Raw genomic sequence first — 22,641 nt, 5'->3', positions numbered from 1 at the left:
ACCTACAATAAATAAATATATTTTTTGTCACAGATTTGAAAAAAAATGCCACCTTTATAAGGCCGAGTGTCAAACTACATGATGTTAATTGTGTAAATGAAACCAAACATGCCAACTATCTACTCAACTGTTCAACAGTGCTTTAACTACTGGTGGGGTGGTGGAAAACAGTCCACCAGTACTTAAAGGGAAAAAAAAGTTTTCTGTTTGACAAAATGAGGGGTGTTTTTTTTTTTTGCTGTCACAAAATGAAGTCTTCTAAGACCTAAACTATTACATGAATGTATTTAGCATGCTTCACTAGCTGTCTATAGTATAGGCTTCACTTAAAGGAAGAAAGAAGAGTATAAAAGACAGCACATACAGATGACAATGACAGAATGAGAACTACAGTAAGTCACTTCACAGGCAATCACAACAGTTCATGCACTAGGATCAACAAGTTGAAAGTTTTACAAACTAGGCTTGATCTCCACGAGGTGAGCCACGAGAGCTCCAGAAACCTGACTCCCTCCATTCTCACCAGTCCTCTTACTCCTCCTCCTCTCACTGTCGGACTTTTCAATCTTTGATTTTAAAGATGCTGCCTCTGTTCTCATATCTCTAGCGGGCTTCGATGTAATGGAAGGCTGGAAAACTTGAGTGGCTTCGGACAGGGACGTGTTTCTTGATGTACTGTCTTCTTCTTCATCGTCATCGGACACCTCTGACTGCAACTTTTTGTCTTCATCAGACAGGCGGTCCACAAGCTTTAAAGCCTCTCCACTAATTCCCTTAAAATATTCAATAGAATGTTTACATACCTCCCTAAGCTGACTCTGCTTTACTTTAACTGTTGCTGCTGCAGCGGTGGTGGTGGTAGTAGAGGTGCTGGTGGTAGATCTTACCTTTAATGGTAATTTAGAAGGAAGCGGTTTGGCTTTGCTTCTCTCTAGCTGCTCTTGGTTTTGAACTGCTGGTGTCTTTCTAGCTATGGCTAAGTTATGCCTTTGTGTATTTTTTACAGGAATCTTAGACCTTACTTCTACATGTGGGAAAGAGCTGTTTTGTTTCCTTTTGTCAAGTTTACTATCCTGTCTGACTTTACTCACTCTGCAGGCTTGGCTACTGCTATGTGGGATAGCTTCTTTTGCTGAGGTAGCCTTTATGGGAAGTTTTGATCTCGCTCTATTCCCTACTGGCTCTGATGACTTCTGCTGTTCTCCGTGTACTTTTGGTTTACAGTGTCCTTGTGTTGCACCTGTATCATTTCCTGAAGTGTTTTTCAATTGAGTAGCTTTCTGTGTGGGACACTTAGGCTCAAAATGTTCATTTAGCACTACTTTACAGGTAACGCTATTGTTAGGTAAAGCGGATGGGTCCAAATTGTTGTTGTTATTAAAATTATCTTTTTGGAAATCATGCTTTTCTGCTTCCCTACCACTTGACTGGCTTGTAACCTCCTCTATGGCGTCATATTCTAACCCCTGAACACCTGGCGTTACAGCCTCTAGCTTATCTGTCACTTCTCCAGAGACATCTTTCTTCAGCGTCATGGCGGAAGCAGAAATTCCCATTTTAATAGGTGTGCGCAATTTGGGATCAACTTTAGAAGCATTAACAGTGGTCGATGATTTCTCCAGGGAGTTACTACCGGGTGTTGCTTCCGTACAATCTCCACTGGCCTGGGTGATGAGCTTACATTCAACTGTTGGTGTTTCTACTTCTCCCTCTACGTTTTTTCCTACAGCTTTGTCCCCTGACTGCAGCTGTGTGATGGCAGTGACTTTATTTTTATCCCCTTCCCCCTTGTCCCCTGACTTCCCTTCAGAAGTATGCTCACCAATCTGAAAAAATTGGAGTCTTTCTTCAACAAAATCCCTCTTGCTCATGTCAATTGCGCCACTGCGAGTCATCTCAAACATCTTCCCTTCGTGAAACGGGAAGGGATTGGGCTCACTAGTTGGTGTACTTTCATCAGTTGGAGTTCTGGCTGGAGTCGTATCTGGGGTTGTCGCTTGAGATCTGTCTTCTACAGCAAGGCCAAAAGGCTTAGCCTCGTCATCCCTCGATTTGGACTCAAACACTTCATCATCACCACGGTTATTGGACCAAGGGTCAAAATCTAGGCTTTTAGTAGCTACTGTCTTAAAAGGGGTTGCAAACTCTTCATCTACTTTGTAACTGAAATATGTATCAGGAAACACAGTCCTGTCAGGGTGCCTGCCTTCCAAAGTGAAAAACTGTGCCCCTGATTTTTGTTCAGTCTTATCGGCACTTTTTTCAGCTGCTGGACATTTTGATAAAAGTTTGTTTTCTTCAGTACCAACTTTTTCTTCCTCCTCAATAACTTCCAGCTTACTTTGGCTAAAACACCGATCAGTCTGTTTCAAAATGCCTTCTGTAGCCCATATGTCTTTTTTGATTTCCACTGCTGGGCCTGCAAGTTTGGAATCACTCTCGGTTAAGCCATCATCTTCATCTTGTAGATCATACCCATCAAGAGAGTCAATTTCAGTTGCATCTGTATCATGGGAAAATTCTGCAGTGGTTGCTATGGAACACTCAGTGACAGACTGGTCATTGTTCCCATTTTGCGCAATATCGTTCTGGGGAGAATCAAGGCTAAGATCAAAATCATTAGGTTTCCCATTCTCTCTTTTCGCAGGCAATTTATGCTTGGAGCCTTCCTTCTGGCCATCTTCAAGGTCATTCAATTTAAACATGTATCTTTTAATGGGAACAGGCTGATACAGGGATTCATCATCACTGGAGTCACTAAGATCTTCTCCTGGTGGCCCAGGAGAAGGTGGCTGTACTCTTATGAGTGGTTCAGCCAGCTGATATTTGTCATGTTCATCCCGTAGGTTTACTTCTATCATCTCCATTTCACTCTCAGAGGAGTGGCGCTGCTTTTCTGATTCTGTCTGATCGGCATCTAGCGGAGGAGGAGGAGGGAACTCAATGTACGCTACCCGGTTCCCTTTGGGCCTTTTATTAGAATCTCTGTCTAAGCTACTGGGCAGCACTCTGTCAATTTTTGGCGGCTCAACAATGGCCTGTTTTACAGAGGTTGACTTAGCCTCTGCTTCCTCTTCAGACTCCTCAGAAACCTCAGGGATAGGACTGGGTTTGCCTGGTATATAAGCAATTAGTGAATCAGGCGTTTTAGATGTAAATTCGTAACTCACTTCCTCTGAGCTAGGAGTTTCAGGTGTTAATGGACTTTTCCCAGAACTATCTATAAAGGACACCTGTTCTAATGTGTCGTCTTCTGGACTGCCTTGTGGAGAAGGAAGCTGTTTCTGCTGCCTTGTGGTGTAAAAGCCCCCCCTTGTCTCTTGTACCGTCTTACTTTCCTGACTTACAATTTTTTTAATATTTCCTTGTTGCACCTCCCTTTCATATTGCCTCCCTACTTGAACAAAACTGACATAAACAGGTAAGGTTTTTATCTCTTTTGTTCCCTCAGCTGTTGCTAAAGGGGCTGATTTTGCCAAGTTATCACTATGATTAGAGTCAAAGTCCCTTGAGGGAGACTCCTTTCCTGGGCTATTTTCTAAAGAATCAGGTGATTTACTAAGGGATAGCTCAGCATCCTCCATAGGAGGACTTAATTTGATGTGCCTACTGCTAAACTGACAAAATTCTGAATACTTATTTTTAACATGCTCTGTATAATCAAAATTCCTCTCAGTTTTTTCCTTTGCCACACTAGCATGGGACACTTTAGCTGACAGTTCATGTGCTGCATGTTTTAGCTGTTCATGAACTCCATCGGGAATGCTAGCTGATAACATTCGTTTTTCTTCTGAAATTCTGACTGGAATATGGGATGCAGTCAATGGTTCTTTTTTCTTTGAGGTTTTATCCATCACTTCACTAGGGGGCTCTCCTTCTCTGACAAAATATTCTCTATAAAGGACCTTTTTGGATGGAGATTTTACAGTCACTTCCTTCACCTCCTTTGAATGGGACCCACTCGTTGACACCTTGTGCTCATGCTCTGTCACAGTGATGAATTCACTGGCTCTGCCCAGGTCTTTAGTCTCGGGGTGGTCAATGTGATTGTCTTTTACTGCATCCTGAACAAGCACATGGGACAGTTTTTCTTTTTGTGTGTTATGGGCAAATGTTCCAGGGCTTTCCCATGTCCTATAGATCTTTTTATCCCAATGCCCCTTGGCTGATGCAGTATCTGAGCTCGTACTGTACGCCAAACCTTTCAGCTTCTGCTCTGCAAAGCCTTCTGGAACATTCTTACTTGGCATTTCATTTCTGTGTCTGAGTACATCTGAAGCAGCAGCATCTTCCATCGCTTTGCCTTTACCCTGGGCACCATCTTTTAATTTGCTAGCAGGAGATTCCCTCTGTAATGTTATACTCCCATCTGCGAGGTCTACCTCTTTTGCATGCTTTTCTCTTGCATAAAACTGATAGACTGGGAGCTTGCTCTCTTGCATTTTTTTCACTGGGATTTTAGATTGAGTGTCCTGCTTCTTATCATCATGATGTAGGTCCTTATTCTTTGAGCCTATGCTCTGTTCAAACTTCAGCCTAATAGAACTGAGTTTGGATTGCTTCAGCTGGAATCCGGTTGGCGAAGCCTCGGGTGTCCTACTCTTCTGAGCTGTTCCTTTCTGCTCCATCAACTGCTTACAGTCCTCGGTCTGTTGTGTAAGAGCCCTTCTCTCGGGACTGCTAGGCAAACTAGCTGCTTTTCTTTCATCAGCTTTTGGGAAGCTCTTCCCACAATGGCCAAAGGGCCCTCCTCTAGTCCAGTCATCCTTTGAACTCTGCACCTCAGAAATCGTCACCTTTTCGGGGCTGCTGCTGGTTGAACTATGGCCAGAGTGTGCTTCTTTCCCATTCCTTTTCTGCTGCTTTTTCTCTGGAGATTGCAGTTCATCATTCAGTTTCTCTGTTTTGTCCCGGAAGAACTGTGATACTTCTGTCAGTTTTTCTTCTGCCTCCTTAACAGTCCTGTCCACCCTGTCTTCATACATCAACTTTTCTCTACCTCTGTCTAATCTGTTCTCAGTAAAGCGCATCCACATTGCGTGCTTTGGGCTACTAACATCTCCGGTATAATGTAACACTGTCACTTTATCATAATGATCATCTTTAGACATTTTACCTACACCATTTTCTGATATATCTTTAGAGATTTTGGTGAGGATTTCTTTTGGGGGGGCTGTGGCTATTTTTTCTCTGCATCGTTTATCATGCCCCTGAAAGTCTGAGCTAAGGGGTAGAACATGGTCAGTAACTGACTCCTCAGTATCAGAGTGAGACACATCTAGCTTTTCTGAGAGCAGCATTTTCTCAGCAAACCTGTAAGACTCCCCTCTTAGTTCTGACAACTCATCGTCATGGTACTCTACTGAGTGCTGACTCAGAAGCTTCAGTGTTTTGTACGAGTCATCAGACATAAGTTGGGCAGAACTAGGGCGACTGTCTTCTTCCTGAGACACGGGAGTATTTACTCTAGAAGACTCCAGATAAGAAGGTAGGGACTCTTCTGCTGTCAGTTCTTCTTCTTCTTGCTGACCTTGTTCATCTGAACAAGGAAGAGCATCATGTTTTTCCAAATCACCTCGAGGTAAGTCTTTCTGATAAACATACATTTCTTTCTCTGGGTGCTTTTTGGTTTCTCTAATAATGACTTCAGTAGGTTCAGCCTCATTACCTTTTTCGATATGGACCTCTATTATACGCTCCAGTTTGGGTTTCATTTTGCTGTCCTTCTCTGTATGTTGTGGTGAAATTTCAGTAGACTTGCTAACATCTGGTGTTACCGAAGACTTATGTTCAAACAGACCTGCCAACTCTTTGGAAGGATCGCGTCCTGACTGAAAAGCTTTCATGATATCATGAACAGACATGGTTTCTTCAATTCTTTCTGAAGAACTCTCAGTGCACGGAGGCTTATGGTAAACCATTCTGGTTGTGGTAGTTATATGAGTTTCTTCTTTTACACGGACACCTTTACCAAGAACACATTTGTGGTCTTCATCTTCATTACTGGCTTTCATTTGAAAGGCTTTCATTTTTTCTTTGATAGACCCTCCGTTTGGCCTGGGTTCCAGTTCCATAAAAGTAGGTGCTGTTTTCATTGATGGCGGCTCTTCTGCTTGAGGTTCAGGAACTTCTTCTGATGAAGGTTCATAGCTACGGATCACGTGAACCACCTCAGTTCTTGTCTCTGTAATGACCGGAGGGATGGGTACATCATGGAAAAGTGGTTTCGGCCCTGTGCTCTCGGCGCTTTGTGGGGCTGAAGGAGTTTTCTCGCTTCTTGTTTCAAAGCCACTGTCAGACAAAGGACTTTTGTCTTGGTCATGTTGGGAAAAGTCATCGGGAGACTCCAAAATAGTATCAGTTCCAAAAAAGGAATCTGCAATTTTACACAACTCTTTTTCTGAAGTAGAAGGCCTCATGGAGGCTGGAGGCATTTTAAGTTTGTGTTCTTGCAATGCAATGGCTGGTTTTAAAACTCTCTTTTGTCTCTCTTCGCCTTCTCTTTTCCCCTCTTCAAACTTGTACTTCAGACTTGCCAGAGAACTACTACCAATGTCATTCGTCAAATAATCAATGACTTTAGTCAAGTTATAATCCTTTTCAGATACAGCCTTCGCTTTAATTTGCACCTTTTCAGGAATAGTTATAGGAGGATATGTCATACCTTGCCGTCTTGCTTCATCAATCTCATCTGCACTGAACTCTACCCATTCATCCTCAGAAGAGTGTCCTTTATCATTTTTTGATAGCTTGGTTGATGCTTTCTTTTCTAAACACACATCTTTTTTCAGTATCTCACTAACTTTTACTAAGTCCTCTTTTACTTTCTCAACAATTTTAAAAGGTTCTTCATCATCTATTCTACCCTCCTTTGTTAGTTCTGGCTGGAATTCCTTGTCCTCCATTACATCTGTCTGCAATATCGCTGTCATTCTTATTAGGTCCTCTTTCATCTCAGCCACATCTTTTAACATCTCCTGACTAGAAGATAAAGAAGATGGTACAGACAACTTAAGAGCAGAGGGTGCTAAAAACAAGGATGATTTTATAGGAGATGAGGTTCGGTTAAAGTGAGGCTGTGTGCGTGTCTCTGTAGTCAATGTTTTAATAGGCGATAGCAACGCAGCTGCCGATTTTGTAAGGGAAGATGACTCTGGGAGCTTCTTTAGTGCTGGTTCAGACAAAACATTGACTACAGAATATACTGGGACTGTGATAGTTGATGAAGTTACTGATGAGGTAGTTGCTGATATTGACCCAAGAGATGTGTACAATACACCTGCAGGAGTAGTTCTTATTGACTGAAAGGCTGATGGAGTTGAAGACACATGCGACCTGAGTGGAGAAAATGGGGTTGCAGTAGTGGTTGGAAACATTTTCTCAACAGTATCAGTTGCTGCATTAACAGCACAACTTGCAGAACTGGTTGCTGCAGTGATCTTGTCTTGAAATGTGGCTGTGGCTTTAGCTCCATTGATTAAATTGGCAGGGGACGGATATTTCAAAGGTGACATGGATCCGTTAACCATGGCTACCTCTGTATGCCCGACTGTGTGTTTCACAGGGGAAGTGAGGGATGAAGCCATCGTGACCTTAGATGGTGAAACAGCATCAACTGCTGACTTAGCAGGAGACACCACTGACTTTAAAGGTGAAGATAAAAGCGGTGATGCTGATGTGATGATTGACTTAAATGGCAAACTTGAAGAGTACATGTTAATGTTCGATTTGGGGGATGCTGGAGGCGTCATGGTAATGGATGATCTCTCCAAAAGAGACCCAGCTGTAGTCACTGGAGATGTCCGAGAGGGGAATGCGGATGCCAGCCCTTTCAAACTAGTGGCTTCTGTTACTGTGGGTGCTCTGACGAAAGAACCAGAAGAGACTTGGATATTATATGGAGGCTGTGAGACCACGGTTTTTATTGGAGAGGAGATTGTCCGAAATGATCTAATTGGAGAAGCTACATCGCTAACAGATTTAATTGAAGACGTAGTGGAGGCTCCTAATGTGGATTTGATTGGTGAAGCAGAAGAAACAGACCATATTGATTTTAATGGAGAAGCTGTTGGAGTGTTAGAGGAAGAGCTTGATAGAGAAGTGAAGCCTGATTTGGAATGCCCAGGCACAGTAATTGGTGCTGTTGTCCAAGACTGATACGGTCTTGCTGAAAAGAATGGCTTGTATGAATAGGTAGCAGGTAGGGATCTTGTTGCTCCTGCACTTCGTTCAACTGTTTCTTAAATTGTTAAACCAAAATAATCAAACGTAAAAATCAACAAAAATGATTGAAAAACAGAGAGACCAGAGAAGAAAATTGGTCAGTAAACGTTGTAATATTACAAAAAAAGCAAGTACAACTGTTTGTATGAATTAGAATGAAGTAGGTAAAATCAACAGCTAAACAGGTAGGGAAAAATAGGAATGAGTCACATAATTATGGATGATCCAAAATTTAAAAAAGAAAGAAAGAAACCAACATGAAATGAAAGACAGGAAAGCACAAGGCAACCGAGTCTGCAAACAATGAAAGAACAGAAAACACATAGAAGGAAGTCCATTATGGTCCAAAGTAATAGCCACAACCAAAAATTCTTCTCTTACTTCCTATTGACTTTCTGATGTGCTAAAGTTATGATATTAAGTATCTCAGCTCCATTTTGCCTGTTATCAGTATGTCTTTGCTTTGTGCAAGTATCAAAATTGTCCTCTGGAAAATTTCTATCATTATATCCTTTGCAGTTTCATTAATACATTTTATATTTACTGTATAGCAGTTCCGTTAACACAAAACGGTGTAAACTTGTGCAAATGACATTGAGTAGCTAAAGTCTGCTTTGAAAACCACTCCGAACTATTTCATGCAGAACCCAAAATACCTTTAAGGTGACAGGCAATTGATGTGCAAACTGTGAAGCAACGGGAATAAAGTCAAAACTTTCTCTCTCTCCCATGCACATTTTGTATATGCTTCACTCTCACAAAGCCAATAAGAGCAAGACCTTTTCTGACTCAAGGATTAAAAGAACCAAAAAGGGGGAAAAAAGCTTTTTGCATTTGTTGGCTTTTTCATGCGATATTCCTTTTACTTGGTAAAACTTAAAAGATAAAAAGCTTCACATGAAATGACTTTAAGAAGCATTTGTCATACATAAAAAATGGGAAATACGATTAATGAAAAAACGTGAGCAAGCAAAGCAACCAAACTTTGAATTTTATTCATGCATGGTTTATCATGTCAAAAACAAGCACATGGAATAAAACAGTTTGCATGGTGTACTATGCAAAATATACAAATGTTCAAAAATCTTTCCACAGGAGGCATTTAAAAAGAAGAGTACACTTTTTCTACAATGTGTAGTGTCTTGGTACCTTTTGAAGACAGTTTTCCTAGCAGTTCAAGGAAAGCAAGCTCAACCTTCCCTATCACAAAATTAACAGGGGGCTTCCAGAGAGAGGGACTTTTCTGTGGTAGCACCATGGTTACCAAACTGCACCCCTGCCAGTCAGGGTCATCTGATGTTGTCTTCACTGTCTTCAGTTGCCAGTTGAATCCATCTTGTCTGCCCATAGAAAGTGTCAATACTAATGGAAATTGTTAGAATATTGGCTGCTGATCTTAATGTGCTGTTTACATTTTTGAAGATTTTATTATTATTATTATTATTATTATTATTATTATTATTATTATTATTATTATCTATTTTATAATGTGTTTTTATAACTTGCAAGCTGCCTGGAGACCATTTTCAAAAAAAAAAGACGGGATATATATTTAAAAATAGCTAAGTAAATACATAGCTGGGAATGTCAGCTCTAGGAAGCTGTAATTTGAGATTAACATCACCAGTATCTTTTAATATAGTAATGACTTTCAGAACTCCAGTCTTTTAAGTTACCAGTGGTGGCCTTCTCAGAGGAATAGCAGAAGGATTTTCCTTCTCTATTTTCAACGCCAGCTGCATGTTAAAGCAGCTCCAGGCAGGGTGTACTGAGGCAGCTCTTCCCCAACACACACACGTATTTGTTTGCTTTCCCAGCTGTGGGCTTGCTTTGATGGCAGTAGCTGGCTACATCTGAAAAACCAAATGCCATTTAATTTTCCTAGATGCCCTGGAGTGACACTACATTGGATGCTCGAGAGCACTGGGGAATGCACAATGGCAGGTGCCTTCCCAGCCACTGCCAGCAGGCAAGCCACCAGCTGGGGAACTTGGTAGACGCAGGTGAGGCCCAGGAGCTGCTTGAAGATGCTGGGCGCTCCAGTGTGTCTTCAGCTAATGCCTTTACACCAACAGCCAGTTGTGCAGTTTTTCTCCCCTCCCCCTTCCTGTAAGGGACTCCATGCAAATGGGTGTCATTATGGGGAAGCTGGCTCACATAGTCTTTGATGTAAAGAGGGGAGGCAAGGGGAGCGGCACTTGCCTGCTCCTCTGATTTGCAAGGGCCACCACTGGTCATGTTATGACCCATGGCAGAGTTCTTTTGTCACGAATGCTTAAATGGTAAAACACAGAAACACATTAAGGCACAACCTCTTCACTAGGAACTAGCATGGAAACAAAAATACCTTCTCAGCGCAGCTTTGTCTGACATTACTCTGATATTATTTCAAACAAACTTTTGCCAGTTTTTTTAAGGCAAACAATAATTAAGTACAAAATAATCAACTGGTTCTATCCAGTAAAGAGTAAGCATTGGTAGACCAGCTTCTCTAAGAGCTGTCCATTGTACAGTGGAAAATTATGTATACATTTTCCCACTGTACAGTGAGTAGTAGTTTGAAAATTTTGTACACTGGTTCTACTTCATTTGTATTTACATTTACAACACACACATACTAACTCTGGATCAACATGACAAGTTAAAAACCTACCTGTTGGGATGGTGGCTGATGGAAAACATGCTGAGTCCCAGTCAGGATCATATTCCCTAATTGCTCCCAAAGTTGCTATTTACTGCAGACAACATCTTTGCAGGTAAACAGCCACCAAGAGACAATTCTGATTCTGGGCCCTGATTCTGACTGAGGTTCCACCCAGCTGTTTTTCCTTTAAAATAAAGATTCAGCACATTTTTAAAAATGCATTTCTAATGTAAAATATTGTTTGGCTCTCTGCTACAGCCATGTTAGTGCCCATCTACTAACAAGCCAGGTTCAAGGTCCTTGCATTAATTTACAAAGCCCTGAACAACTTAGGTCCAGGGTTCCTCAGGGACCACACAACTTGATCACTCTAATCATCTGCAGGGATGTTGCTGGACATTCCCTAAATGTGTGAGGCTCGTTTGGGGAAAAAATGCAACAAACAAACATATAAAGAACATTTTAAAAACAGCTCATCTGTTTGGCAGTGCAAACTACTACAGTGAACAGTGAACTCTTAAGTGTGTAATTCTCTTCTACATTCTCTTCAGAATTCTCTTCAAAAGTGTTTTTGATCTGTGTTTTGCTGGTCAATATGTTACTAACTCCATAAAACTTACTATGATTTATCCACCTCGTCTTATTAAAGGTAGAATAGCCTGTCTTCTTTTGCTGTAGAAGTACCGATTAGTGATTCCACCCTAATGATCCTTTTAGTCCATGGATATTTCAAGAGACAAACTATGGTTTATTAGCCTGAATTTCCCAAGTTATCTGCACTCCAAAGGGTTCTTGGATAAATGGAGACTTTTGCTTGTTAAATCAGGCATTTTCCAATGACACCAAAACATGACATTTATAGAAAAAATGTCTCTTCTTGTGAAAGATCAGTTTACAGCATTAGTAGGTTTGTTAAGAAACTCACTCATTCCAGGCTCAGTCAGATAGCTGTAGCGCTTACGTAAAGCTAGGGACACAAAGTTCTGTCGCCGGTCCGTTTTCTCGGTCTGTAACAAAGCATACTTCCGTTTGGTACCTTTAACATACAGTTGCTGCTGTCTAGACAGGTTTCTTTCTTTTAATTAATGAATTAACATTCCACTTTTCAAAATATTGTCCAAAGTGGCAGACAGAATATACCAATGATTCTTGTTCGTTTTTGTTTAAATGGGAAACTACTACACACACACACACACCCCTTACATATTTTTAGATCTTCAGGAGAACTAATTGAGCCTTGGAGAAGAATATTTGCAACTAAAGTGTGCTATGAGCTTATATGGAGAGTGGAGCAGTGACTTGCACTTCCTCAGCATAGCATTTTAGCCTATCACCCTATAAAGCAAATCAGCCTCAAAGACAGGGCAACCAATGCACTTAAATTGCTAAGTCATGCCATGAAAGTGAAAGAGTATATTTTTGTCACACTTCCCCTACACACACTCCCCTTTCTACGAAGGCCTCATTCATTCATATATAAACTGCTTTGAGGTTTTTATTTACAATCAAGTGGTATATTTTAAGAATAAAATAATAAAGTAAGCTAAATTCAAATTACAGCCCAATCCACTTCTATGATTTTAAAGTTATCCCTGCTCACAGACTGAAATTCTACCCGCCCGCCCCCAAATCCCTTATTTCTACCAAGCTTGCACCTGAAATTACATTTTACCAACATTCAAGTCTTGTAACTATGAGATGTGTATTGTCTTTGAAGAATAGATTTACAAAGTTCTCATTTCATTGCTAAAGCTTCTTGAACTTATTTGGAGAGAACAAACATTTTGAGGCCTAATCAGGTGCTATCCAAATCCAGGATTCAACCTCTTGGAGCAGGCTTTGGGCACACCCATTTACTCCCTTCTCACAGACTGAAGGGCATGAGGGTTCATGTTTTGTATGATCATGGGATCTACCTGACCTTATAAGACAAGTGAGTTCTGCCCCACAGGATCAGAGATCCTTTGTTAGAACAAACATAGGATCTCCCATTCACTAGCTGTTGTCTGTTCACATTGAGGGAAGCTGGGAAAGGCTGTGGGATGCAGCATGAGCCCAAGGCCTGCTCCTAATATCATCCCAGGTAGAATCCTGGAAAGAAAGAAAAACCAGTACTCTAACAGGCCTTGTGTCGTGAAAGAGATCTATGTATTCTTAAAGTGAAAGACACAGATTTTAAAGACACATGGCATTAAGATGAATGTTGGCAAAATGTAACACCAAAAACATTGTTAGTAATTTAGAGAACATATAAAACATGGCCAAATATTACACACCTGTTTCTTTAAGGAACCTTTGTGAGTTGCTAAGCCTTAATTTTTGTATTACAAAGCACCATCATTGTAAATCCCCCATATCATATAGCTAGCATTTTAGTAATCATTTTTGGCACACACAAGGCTACAGTTAGACATGTAGAATATCACTATAGCTGTAACTTAGGCCAGCCAAATAAGTTCTTCAAAAATCAGTTTGTTGCAAAAGCACATATATCACAATGTACACCTACTTTAAAGGAACTACATAAAGGACAAAGATAAATAAATGAAAAGAGGAATGGACTGGGATTTTTATAAATATGCACAAATGCAGGGATGCAGATTAGAAAGCAGGTTACAATCACTAACAGATTACAACTTGCTTCAAAAATCTCTATACAGGTTGTAGATCTGTTTTTAGTAAACTTTCTAGTTGCTAATAGTGGTGTGTTTTTAAAGATATATATTTAGTTTGGTAAGAAAATAGGACAAGTCAAAAAGTACTTTTGGGTTTTTTTGTTTAGACGACCAATACCCATGTTATAATATCTAAAGATGCTGTCCTGCTAAGCTCAATCACATTTTAAGGCCCTATTGATTTCAGTGGGAGAACAGAACACATGCTTAACTTCCCCCCACTGAGATGAGTGTTTAACTTTGCCTGAATCATGCTTTCATCTTCCTTTACAATGTGTCTCCCAGTGAACAAGAGAGCCATAAATTTTACAGAGACAACAGTCAGAAACCATGAATCTCATGGTGCTGATCCATCTGCTTCCTCCAAGGGAGCAAGTGGCTTGTAGCTTCCAGTCAGGAGCCATTCTTCTAAAGGTAATTATTGCAGGACCACTAGGCCTGGAATACCCGAGCAAAGGATTTGCTGGGTCTCAGTTGCCTATTGGGTATTGGGAGGAGGGATGGACAGGCAAGACAGTATGGTTTGCTATATTAAAGAGGATTAAAAATACTGTCTAGCTGGAACTAAGGAAGTGGAAGGAAAATAGCTTCTCTGCCGGTCCTCACCTAGATGAATAGCAATGGGTATAATCAAGGGATCTCATTCAAAACCTCATGCATGCATCCAGTGATCTGTTTCTCTCTGGGTGTACAAGCTACTCCCGCAAAGAGGAGAGGGCAGAAAGCTGGGGTCTCTGTGTGAAGCAAGCATGCAAGAGCTCTCCATGATTGGTAAATGGTCAGGTGCTTTGCTGTGTGCAAAGCAGAAGACATAGTATATCTAAGGCTAGTGAAGAGTGAGGGCAGAGGGACAGAGGCTAGGCTCATATTGTTCCAAGCACATGTTATTGGCTTCATTTATTTGGTTTAGTAAATCTTTTTTGTGATACCATATATCTTTAATGGATAAGAATTCTGATTATAATAAAAAGTAAAATAAAAGACAGTGTTTATATTACCTCATCATCTTGATCTGACTCTGTTTCCTTTTGGTCCCAAGATGCATTGCAGAGACAAGGAATATTATAATGGACAGCAGGGAAAAGAATATCAGGATATGAAAAGGACCAAGTAAGGGAGCACAAAAAATGCAAGCTAATTTATAAAAGGCAAAACAAACCCAAAATGTCAACAGAATATAAATTAACAAACAAAACTTTACATCAAATGCAAATCAACACATGACATTACTAAAAGCATAAAGTATATGAACTGTAAGCTGAAGCATGAATTGTAAACGGAGGACCCGGTAATCAAAAATTGCAGAAACGCAGCACCACAGTAACAAGTCTCAAAAAGCTTTCTGCATACATGAAAACATTAAGACATAAAACAGGCTTAATCAGATTGCAAAGCATTCGCATTACTAGTGGTTCATTACAATCAGCAAAAACAAAGAGAAAAAAAGAAATTAAACTAGTCTTAGTGATCTTACCTTTTTGTGTGCTGGCAAGGTGATATTCAAATTGCAAACAGCTGTTTGCGGCAGACCCTTTGTAGTCTTTGGTTCTTTCAGAAATGATAAACGACCACAAGGTTCTTGGCTGGTGTCTCTAATCTATATATATATAAAATGTTCACACACTGGTTTGAAATGTTTACAGTCCTTTGGGTTCTGTTAAATTTAGTTTAGCTATTAGCTCTAATTTAAAAACAAAACACGCAAAGAAACCCAAAAAGATAAGTTCCTTGAACCATACAATGGGAAGGCACCTGATGATAATCAGATCAAATGCCTTGTGCTGAAACAGGATCTCCAAACATTGATTCTCATCTGTCCTACACATTAATCCTCCACATTATTTCTACCACAGGGTGTCACAAACACAAAGCTAAAGCAATTACAAGGTGTCTGCATTATTCCAAGGACAGTTTAATAAGACTAGATGAAGTTGGCCAAAGTCTGAGATTGCATTTAATTATCTAAAGCATTTATAGCCATCCTGCCTTTCCATCATAATAAGACCGGTGACTTAAATTTTTTAAAAAGAAAATTTCTACAATAAAATCCAATAAAACCACAAAGTCAAACTGAGCCAATTGATAGTAGCAAAAAGGAAATACATTAAATTAAATAAAAACATAATTGACAGCCCAGACATGCAATATCTTATTAAATTGCCAACTAATTGCCAAGTGGTAATACGGACCTTTCCCTGGTCACCACCTAATCTTAAGCTTCATGTTAATTATGTGAAAAGGTGGCATATGAACAAACTAAATCCATCCATCCATCAACATGGAAGAAAGTGGTCTTTCTGGCAACCTAGACTTAAGGCCAGAAAGAAAAAACCTCCCATTTTTGTCTGGAAACAAATTAAAGCGCTTAAACTAAATCAACAAGGCAACAACACAAGCCACTCGGTGGCTGCATTTTCTCCTGTTTGGGAGACAGCATTCTGAAGGTATATTGTGAACACTGGCAACCTGGCTGGCTGGATAACATAACTTTTTTGCATGTGGATATTGTGGTTATTTAAATACTTCTTTTAAAGAACTGCCAACTTGTACCTCCAACCATTTAAGGGGCTTTACAAACACACTTAAAATCCCAACAAAATCACAACTCAGAAGTAAAATTAAAATGCAGTTGAGCAGCAGTCCATAATATATATATATATATATATATATATATATATATATATATATATATATATATATATATTTAAAGAAGCAGCTTGGTCTTTTAAACTTTGCCTAATAAGTGGTGGGTATTACAAGGCTTTCGAAATACTAGCAAGGAGGTAAACTGAAGCCTATCATCTTGAAGTTCATCCCAGAGCCCTGGAGCTCCTTTCTGCCAGCAACCTAATTTCCTCAGTGTACCTTAAGCAGGCCTCAAACCTGCCATTCCCAATTGGTGGGATGGGGGCTCACATCTCGTGGTAGCAATATGCCGTTGCACAGGTGAAGTGGATGGCGCACCTTTTCCAAACACCACAGACAAACAGAGGCTTTGAAAAACACACACAAACACACAAGGTTTGTCATCACGCAGGAACATTTTTCTCATTGTGACTGCTCCAGTGCAGTGTTACTTTTACCTTGATAGAAAATGGCAGTCTATTTTCTTTGAAAGCATAAAAATTAAATACAAGCTGCTGTCCTCCTTTTGTCAAAGGGGCTAGATTCCCGTAGCAATCCACATAAATAGGCTTTCCTTCCAAAACCTGTTGGGTCAACAATAAATCTGTTAGATCTATTTCCATGCTGAACTATTGCAATAAACAGTAAGCATCCCAACTGTTAAATTACTATTTAAACCCACAGTTAACGTTGCCTTTAAACACGGCTTCACTGCAGTGTTTTCAACAGGAAGAGATGTGTGGTATGTTCTTTGGTGTGGGGGGGAAGGTCACAGTCAAGACTTCAGATATTTATTTCTAAACTGACCCTTCAACAGCCAGCTGGCAGTTTTAGCTAGGCAAAGCTCAGTTCTTTACTTCTTCTTTCTTTCTCCCCCCCCCCAACTGATAAAAGGACTCATGGACAATGTGAAAGTAAGTTCACACATTCCACTACTTGTCCGTCATGCCTAGGTCTACCAGGAAGAAAGGGGGTCAGCAATGCCCCAGTTCTGGAAGACATCAGCTGAATTACACTAGCCTCTTACTCCATTCAAATTAAATAAAATATTTTGAACAGATAGATTCATGTATTGGAAGCATTTGTTTAGCAAGACTGGGCATATTATATCCATCCTTAGGCATCTATGCTCAGGCTTATTGGACTCAGGTGTAGGAAAATTAAACTGACGATAGTCATTGTTTTGATATCTCTTGATACTTTACCGGCAATGCAATCTTGAATTTGTTTAGAGACGCAGGAAATTTGTAACTGTCTTGACAGCTGTGAACAGACTGGTTTTAAAGTGCCTGAAATATCTGAATTGGCCAAGCTAACTGATAAACACAGTGATGTTTACTGTACTGACAGGTTTATAGACACAATTTATTCTTTATTAGAATATGAACTGTAACTTTTAGAAAGCACCCACAAAGCCTGTAGATATACAATAGGCCTTTACTGCGGAATGATGGTATACCTCAATATCTTTACTTCTTGCAACTTCTTCGAAGTTTTCTTGCTGCTCCAAAGTTTTGTCGACTTTATCATCTGTCATGCAGAAGCAGCGCAGATTGGATTCTACCGCATCATTCATTTTGGCAAAAATGACAAACTTGGCCATGTAGGGAACACATATTAATTCCCTATAAAGCTGCGTGGCCAACCCGACAGTTTCGTGAACTTGATGGCAGTCTGCTAGCCAAAATCTGGATGCACATACATAGATGTAAAGACCAATCAGTCCATCTTCATACAATGGTGATTTCCCACCATAACTTTACTGTGGTTTGAACTACCTCGCCAGCTAACAGAACCAAGTCACATTCCTGGGTTTTCTAACTTACTTTTTATTATATATACAGTGGTGCCTCGCAAGACGAAATTAATTCGTTCCGCAAGTTTTTTCGAAATTAATTCGTTCCGCAAGTTTCCCATAGGAATGCATTGAAAATCAATTAATGCGTTCCTATGGAAACCGCCTTCAGACCAGGTCCGGGGACAGTCTGTCCCCTGACCTCTTCTGAAGGCTGGGGGGGGGGGACAAGGGCTTTTCTTCCCACCCCCAGCATTTTAAAAAACCCCGGGACAGCGGAGGACTTCTCCGCTGTCCGGGGCGATGTAAAAGCCCCTGGGAAGGCAGGCAGGGGGGACAAAGACTTTTGCCCCCCGCCCGCCTTCTGAAGGCGGGCAGGGGGCGAAAGTCTTTGCCCCCCCCGCCTGCCTTCCAAAGCCGTCCGGGACAGTGGAGAAACGTGCTGCCTTTCTCCACTCTCCCGGGAAGGCAGGCAGGGGGGAGCAAAGACGTTCGCCCCCCGCCCGCCTTCAGAAGAGGTCCTGGACCTCTTCTGAAGGCGGGCGGGGGGCGAAAGTCTTTGCTCCCCACCGCCTGCCTTCCAAAGCCGTCCGGGACAGCGGAGAAACGTGCTGCCTTTCTCCGCTCTCCCGGGAAGGCAGGCAGGGGGGAGCAAAGACTTTCGCCCCCCACCTGCCTTCCAAAGCCGTCCGGGACAGCGGAGAAACGTGCTGCCTTTCTCCGCTCTCCCGGGAAGGCAGGCAGGGGGGAGCAAAGACTTTCGCCCCCCGCCCGCCTTCAGAAGAGGTCCTGGACCTCTTCTGAAGGCGGGCGGGGGGGCGAAAGTCTTTGCTCCCCCCCGCCTGCCTTCAAAAGCCGTCCGCGATAGCGGGAAGCGCTTCCCTGCTATCCCGGACTGCTTTTAAAATGCTGGCGGTGGGGAGCAAAGCCTTTCGGCCCCCGCCGGCCTTCCTGGACCTCTTCTGAAGGCCGGAGGGGGGGAAAGGCTTTGCTCCCCACCACCAGCATTTAAAAGAGGTCCCCGGAGATTTCCCTATGGGCTTTCTTCTTGCGAAGCAAGCCCATAGGGAAATTCGTCTTGTGAAGCGCCTCCAAAACAGAAAACCCTTTTGTCTTGCGGGTTTTCCGTCTTGCGAGGCATTCGTCTTGCGAGGTACCACTGTACTTATAAATTATTTCTGGCAAAACTTAGAGGTGGCTGATCTGAGAACTGTCAGACAAAAAGCATGTTATAGACAGGTTCAATACAATATTTATTATTTTTTCTTGTCTGCTCATAATGTGCTGTGTTGGTTTTCTGTAATCTAGGAAAAGGGAAATCTCCACTGCTGGTGGCTGTGGTGCACACCTTGGAGGCCAGATCTGCCACCTCCTTGGCAAACAAGCACTTTTGCACATTGGTGACGTGTGTGGAAAAACAGATCTCAGTGAGCAGAAGGAACTGAATGTTGTGGAAACCGCTCCTCTGTATAATATCTAGATATCAATATTGGAAGAATGGCGGATTACTAAGGCACTGGTGCCACTCTGTTAAAAACAACAAGATGTGATTAGGAACACCAAAATCTGAGGAGAAATTTTTGGGTAAATATCCCTAGTTATGAATCTGTTTTTGCTCCTCTCCTCTCCCATCAGTAAAAAAAAGTCCTGCTATTGAGCTAGTTATTCTAGTGTGTATCACTCAAGTTATTCTGATCTTCATAATACAACCAGTAAGCCTTAATAATTATTTGTGTTTCATTTGCTTTTACTGTACCTGGCTGAAACGTTGGTTGTGAAAGAGACACAATCATTTACAAAAGTCAGTGGAGTGGTTCCTGTGATGTCTTCCCACTGAGCTGGTGAAGTACCTCCTAGGAAATAAAAGATGAAGTCACACTTGTTTAAAGGGATCTGAATTTTTCCATAGATCTGAAATAGTGCTTTCGGACTTTGGCCAAAGCCATCTGTCTCCACCCCAGCAGTCCACTGGACAAGAAGGGGGACAGTTAAGGAGAGAGAAAGGGGTGTTGGGGGTGTGTGGAGAAAAGGGGGCGTGACAAAAAGAGAGAAAGGTGGTGACCCCACATACTGCTGATTCGGCTGATTCCATATGTGATATGGAAGATGCTCCTGGGGGAAATGCGACTCTTGAGAGAGAGGAAGAGGAAAAGTTTGCCCAATTTAGAAAATATATGTTGAATGAATGGGGATGCCCTTCCTTATGCCTTTGCCTAACCTGTTATGCTACACAGTAGCCGAAGGCTGGGTGTCGTGTCTCCTTTGTATCCATTGGTTATCCCTTCCCCTGATGGGGGTGGCACAGGAATTGTCATGGTGATTGGCTTATGGAATTTTCTTCTTCTTGGTTCCACAGTGACAATGGGGCTGAATGTTGCTTTGTTACCAAGGATTTTCTTGACTGTTTCATCTGGAACTGGTTGAGCCTATTTTCAATATAGGAAAAAGAGATTCTAAAATCATGGGATATAAGATTCTCAAACATGCAATTTATAATTACAGTTAGGTAGCCATGTTGGTCTGCCACAGTCGAACAAAATAAAAAAAATCCTTCCAGTAGTACCATACTTTACCTAGATGTTATTTTTCTGTAAAATTTCTGTTGATGGTATACACCATAAATGCTACACAAATCCAGGATTTTAGGGTAAAATTCCATTACAGAGTTCTGTAAAATTCAACAAGTCCCAAACTTCGGGTTGTATTCAACTTTTACTCAGCGAGGACCTATTGAATTAATGAGCCTAAATTTGTTACATCCATTGTTTTCAATGGGTCTACTCAAAGTTAGCTGAATACAACCCCTTTCTTCTTCTTTTTGGTATTCTTATCAATTTCAACAGTGTCATCTGGTTCACTGAAATGGGGGATCTAACTAAAATCCAACAACTGCAAAGTGAAAATATCTGTTGTATGTAGGTGGATTTGCTGTAAAAATCTGGATTTCATCCAGAGGGCCGCTGTTCCCTGCTTAGCAGATGCTTATACTACAGGTCTGAATAAGGTTCCTTGGGATGACCAAACGCTAAGGTGGGCAGGATAGGTAAGCTTTTAACAAGTTGCACAGAAGTGGGCATTTTGGCAGCTACAGTTTCCCATGCAGGAGGGAGAAGAGCTGCTCCTTTTATTAACAGGCCAGATTGGACAGTGCACCTCTTAGGAAGTGGTGTACTGTGTAGAGGGGAGTGTGTGGGCAGGTCCTCTGCTCACTGTCCCACCTCTGCCATTCGCACATGCTGCCTATGCATGTAAGGTTTAATGCACGCAGGTAAGGAATGTGGTTGATTTCCTCATTATATCAGGAAGTGTGTGTGTGTGTGTGTGTGTGTGTGTGTGTGTGTGTGTGTGTATGTACATATGTTGAACTATAGGCATATAGACAGCATTTGCATAATCCATCCTTGTGTCTACATGAAGGAATGGTGGGCAGGCTGAAGCTGCAGGCACTCATTTCCCTCAACCTGTTAAGCCAGATCTAGGGAGGTACATCATCTGATCCAGCCCCACTAAACCTTACTTCTGGTTTTCAAAAATGCAAAGAAAGGCACATCTTATTACCTGCAGGCCCACTCGTATCCGCTTAGTTAATGCTCCTTCAGGGAAGGAAGCCTGGACTCGAGGCACAGTTGTGCTGCTCAGAATGCCACCCTCTGGACCAATCTGGTTGCTTTCTTGCTTAATTCGTGAAACCACAGCAAAGTACTGAGGAAAGTCCTTCGTGACAATTCTGCAGATACGCTTCTTCTCAAGTTCCTCTGCGCTGTCCAATTCTATGCAAGGGAAAATCAGAAATGTTTATAAATATTTATAAATATTACTGATCAGGTATTGTGAGTGGGCTTTTAAAGAGAGTTTCAGCCTTGTCCAAGAAAGTCTTCGAGTTGCTTTGAATACTAATGCACATGCTGTCCTCAATGTAATGTTTTCTGGAAGAACCTCTTCCTGTTCCATTTCAAGGCTGAAAAAAATCTGTAATGGCAAGCTAGACTTAACATCAGTTTTGTTGGATTTGAACACCCAGCCTGAATAGGAATTCGGTGTAACTCAGTAATGCACAGACTGCACTGTGAATACTGATTGGACCACATGAAAGATACTATTTTTTTACTCTTATTTACTCCTTTCTGGTTCAACATGGCTATTTCATTTTGATCTGATAAAGGGCTAAGTAATCACCTTTAAAATCAACCTGATGACAGAAAGGTGTATTAATGAAAGGAACAAAACATGAATCTGCACCCAAACCTTTTTTGTTTGGGGTTTTGGTTTATTGGGAGACAAGAAGTATCTCATAACTCAGTTGGTTAGATTAGCTCATGGTGGTCTGATCTGAGGAAATACCAGATGAATATAAAAAATATTATTTATGCATTTAATAAATGAATATCTCACCATTCAGTGTGCAACATTTCTGGGTTATATGTTCCACTTTTAAAGGCTGGTTCCATTTTTACAGGTCTACAAATTACGTTTTGGTTCTAATATCTAGCTTTGCCAGTAGATGGTGCTGCTTTCATCAAACCCAGTAATTCTTCCCTCATAAAAGGGAAAAGATACACTGAATGGATGGTTTAATTTATCTCACCACTGAGTTAGATAAGAAATAAGTCATAGTATACCCAGACCACTCCTATAAGTCAATCAAGATGGCATCACTTAGGTATGCTGCTTCCATACCA

General features: G+C 41.2%; 2 protein-coding genes across 59 annotated transcripts in view; one reads left to right on the top strand and one right to left on the bottom strand.

The window, feature by feature from the left end:
* ANK3 (ankyrin 3) overlaps nucleotides 1-22,641 on the bottom strand; it is a 401,108-nt gene that overhangs the window by 20,959 nt on the left and 357,508 nt on the right. For 32 of the 43 annotated variants that reach the window (XM_081190769.1, XM_081190787.1, XM_081190760.1 and 29 more), the window contains 9 exons: nucleotides 21,521-21,732; nucleotides 20,181-20,388; nucleotides 19,719-19,815; nucleotides 17,627-17,855; nucleotides 16,626-16,751; nucleotides 15,017-15,139; nucleotides 14,541-14,567; nucleotides 11,793-11,874; nucleotides 524-8,239 (listed from right to left, as the gene is read on the bottom strand). In XM_081190769.1, coding sequence (XP_081046895.1) covers nucleotides 524-8,239; nucleotides 11,793-11,874; nucleotides 14,541-14,567; nucleotides 15,017-15,139; nucleotides 16,626-16,751; nucleotides 17,627-17,855; nucleotides 19,719-19,815; nucleotides 20,181-20,388; nucleotides 21,521-21,732 — 8,820 coding nt within the window. The remainder of the gene's footprint in view (nucleotides 1-523; nucleotides 8,240-11,792; nucleotides 11,875-14,540; nucleotides 14,568-15,016; nucleotides 15,140-16,625; nucleotides 16,752-17,626; nucleotides 17,856-19,718; nucleotides 19,816-20,180; nucleotides 20,389-21,520; nucleotides 21,733-22,641) is intronic. The other 11 variants (XM_081190790.1, XM_081190782.1, XM_081190785.1 and 8 more) reach the window with 7 other exon arrangements.
* Nucleotides 1-22,641, top strand: part of LOC308585316 (uncharacterized protein) — a 131,096-nt gene that overhangs the window by 35,417 nt on the left and 73,038 nt on the right. For 2 of the 16 annotated variants that reach the window (XR_014007238.1, XR_014007242.1), the window contains exons 3-5: nucleotides 10,109-10,226; nucleotides 13,828-13,956; nucleotides 14,582-14,652. The exons of 4 other annotated variants lie outside the window; for them this stretch is intronic. Coding sequence is in view for 5 of the 12 variants with exons in the window: in XM_081190993.1 (XP_081047119.1) it covers nucleotides 10,109-10,226; nucleotides 19,271-19,407 (255 nt within the window). In the remaining 7 variants the exon portion in view is untranslated. Of the gene's footprint in view, nucleotides 1-10,108; nucleotides 10,227-13,827; nucleotides 13,957-14,581; nucleotides 15,011-17,120; nucleotides 17,566-19,270; nucleotides 19,536-22,641 lie in introns of those variants that run through there. 10 more of the 16 variants (XR_014007244.1, XR_014007245.1, XM_081190994.1 and 7 more) reach the window with 10 other exon arrangements.

This window comes from Podarcis bocagei (assembly GCF_964188305.1).
Source record: "Podarcis bocagei genome assembly, chromosome: 4".
Taxonomy (NCBI): Eukaryota; Metazoa; Chordata; class Lepidosauria; order Squamata; family Lacertidae; genus Podarcis; species Podarcis bocagei.
The sequence above is the reverse complement of the archived record's forward strand: the minus strand, read 5'-3'. Positions and strand labels throughout refer to the sequence as shown.